Raw genomic sequence first — 1540 nt, forward strand, 5'->3', positions numbered from 1 at the left:
TCCTTCTTGGTGAACAAGGTAAGCAGCAGTGCTCTTCTCGTCACTGTCCTCTTTCTCTGTTTCTCCTCTTTCTCTTCTGATCTCCACTTAGTCTTTGACTCTGCTCCAACCTTGGTGTGAGTCTTACTCCTTGGTGGCGCTCCCATCAGCTCTGTTCTGCTTGCTGGGGTCAGGGGAGGTGGAAGAAGGCCTTGGGCTGTCACTGCAGGGGCCTTTCCCTGCTCCCCAGCCTGTACCTCCTCTCTTGGTGAGCAGGCCACCAGGCTGCTGCTCATGCTGCCTGTGCTTTGCCTGCCCTTTCTCCTAGGTACACCTCCATCCCACAGCCATGTCCTGCTTCGATCTGTGCCGTCCCTGTGGCCCGACCCCGCTGGCCAACAGCTGCAACGAGCCTTGTGTGCGGCAGTGCCAGGACTCCCGTGTGGTGATCCAGCCCTCTCCTGTGGTGGTGACCCTGCCCGGTCCCATTCTCAGCTCCTTCCCCCAGAACACTGCTGTGGGATCCAGCACCTCTGCTGCTGTTGGCAGCATCCTTAGCCAGGAGGGAGTGCCTATCTCTTCTGGAGGCTTTGGCTTCTCTGGCCTAGGTGGCCGGTTCTCTGGCAGGAGGTGCCTGCCCTGCTAAAACGGGTGGACATCCTCAGAACACATCCCAGCGATGCTTGAAGCCAGGTGCCAGACTGAGGATGTAGCTGCTGGCCAGGGTTTCCAAATGGGCTGAGCACCCTCCTGCCCTCCTGCAAAGTAGAGAGGGAAGCCAGGGTGCCAGCCTGTGCTGTCTGGAAACACAGCAAGCAGATGTCTTCTTCTGCTTTCTTCTCATCATCACAAGTCTTTGTTGTCTCATGCTGTCCTTTGCCATGGATTCATCCTGAAGCAAGCTGAGAGGGCCCTACTTCTTCCTCTCTCCACGTGAGGGAGGAAGACATGCATTCTATTGTGGCAAAGTTTGCCAGCTGACTGCCAATCTGTTTACCAGCTGCCTTTGTAGCAGCTTTAAACTATGCACTGCTTTGACTCCTTCTTTAGATTCAATAAAATTTATGCTGCATTGTAATCTCAGTATCCTCGTGTTCCTTTCCTGTTAAGACTCATGGCAAAGTCATTCAGGGAAAAATATTTTGACTTGGAGTCAAAATGTTATATAACACCATAAAGTTTACCTTTGTAAACTTTATGTTGTATTGTCCAGGTCTTATCAGTGTCCAGGACATCCCTCTAATGGGCATGTCAGCAATGAATGATGTTGGATATTGTTTTTCATTTGATAAGACAGGATAATTTGATAAGTCGGATACAGGAGTAGGACTTGATGGTCTTTCTGAGTCTCTTCCAACTCAGGATATTCCAGGATTCTACAATACAAAGAGAGGAGAGCTTCTTAAAAATTGAGTTCCTGTATTCCTCAAGGGCTTAAAGAGTCTGCAAACTGCTAGAATTAAGTGTATGTGATTTGCTTGAGAATTTAGATACTTGCTTATTTAAAACTTCATTAAATTCAAACACTGATTTTTCATTCCATATATTTCTGAAATGTCCT

The 1540-nt window shown here is 48.8% G+C and overlaps 1 protein-coding gene across 1 annotated transcript; it reads left to right on the forward strand.

The window, feature by feature from the left end:
- Positions 1 to 243: 243 nt before the first annotated feature.
- Positions 244 to 1290, forward strand: LOC109364069 (feather keratin 1). Its single transcript, XM_031557828.1, has one exon. It carries the CDS (start codon positions 329 to 331, stop codon positions 623 to 625), a length of 297 nt encoding a protein of 98 aa, XP_031413688.1. The 5' UTR covers positions 244 to 328; the 3' UTR covers positions 626 to 1290.
- The last annotated feature ends 250 nt before the right edge of the window (positions 1291 to 1540 follow it).

The sequence above is a fragment of the Meleagris gallopavo genome, chromosome 1 (assembly GCF_000146605.3).
Source record: "Meleagris gallopavo isolate NT-WF06-2002-E0010 breed Aviagen turkey brand Nicholas breeding stock chromosome 1, Turkey_5.1, whole genome shotgun sequence".
Taxonomy (NCBI): Eukaryota; Metazoa; Chordata; class Aves; order Galliformes; family Phasianidae; genus Meleagris; species Meleagris gallopavo.

What these genes read in the sequence shown, in the direction of transcription:
- LOC109364069 (XM_031557828.1), top strand. Translation starts at nt 329, where the DNA reads ATGTCCTGCTTCGATCTGTGCCGTCCCTGTGGCCCGACCCCGCTGGCC.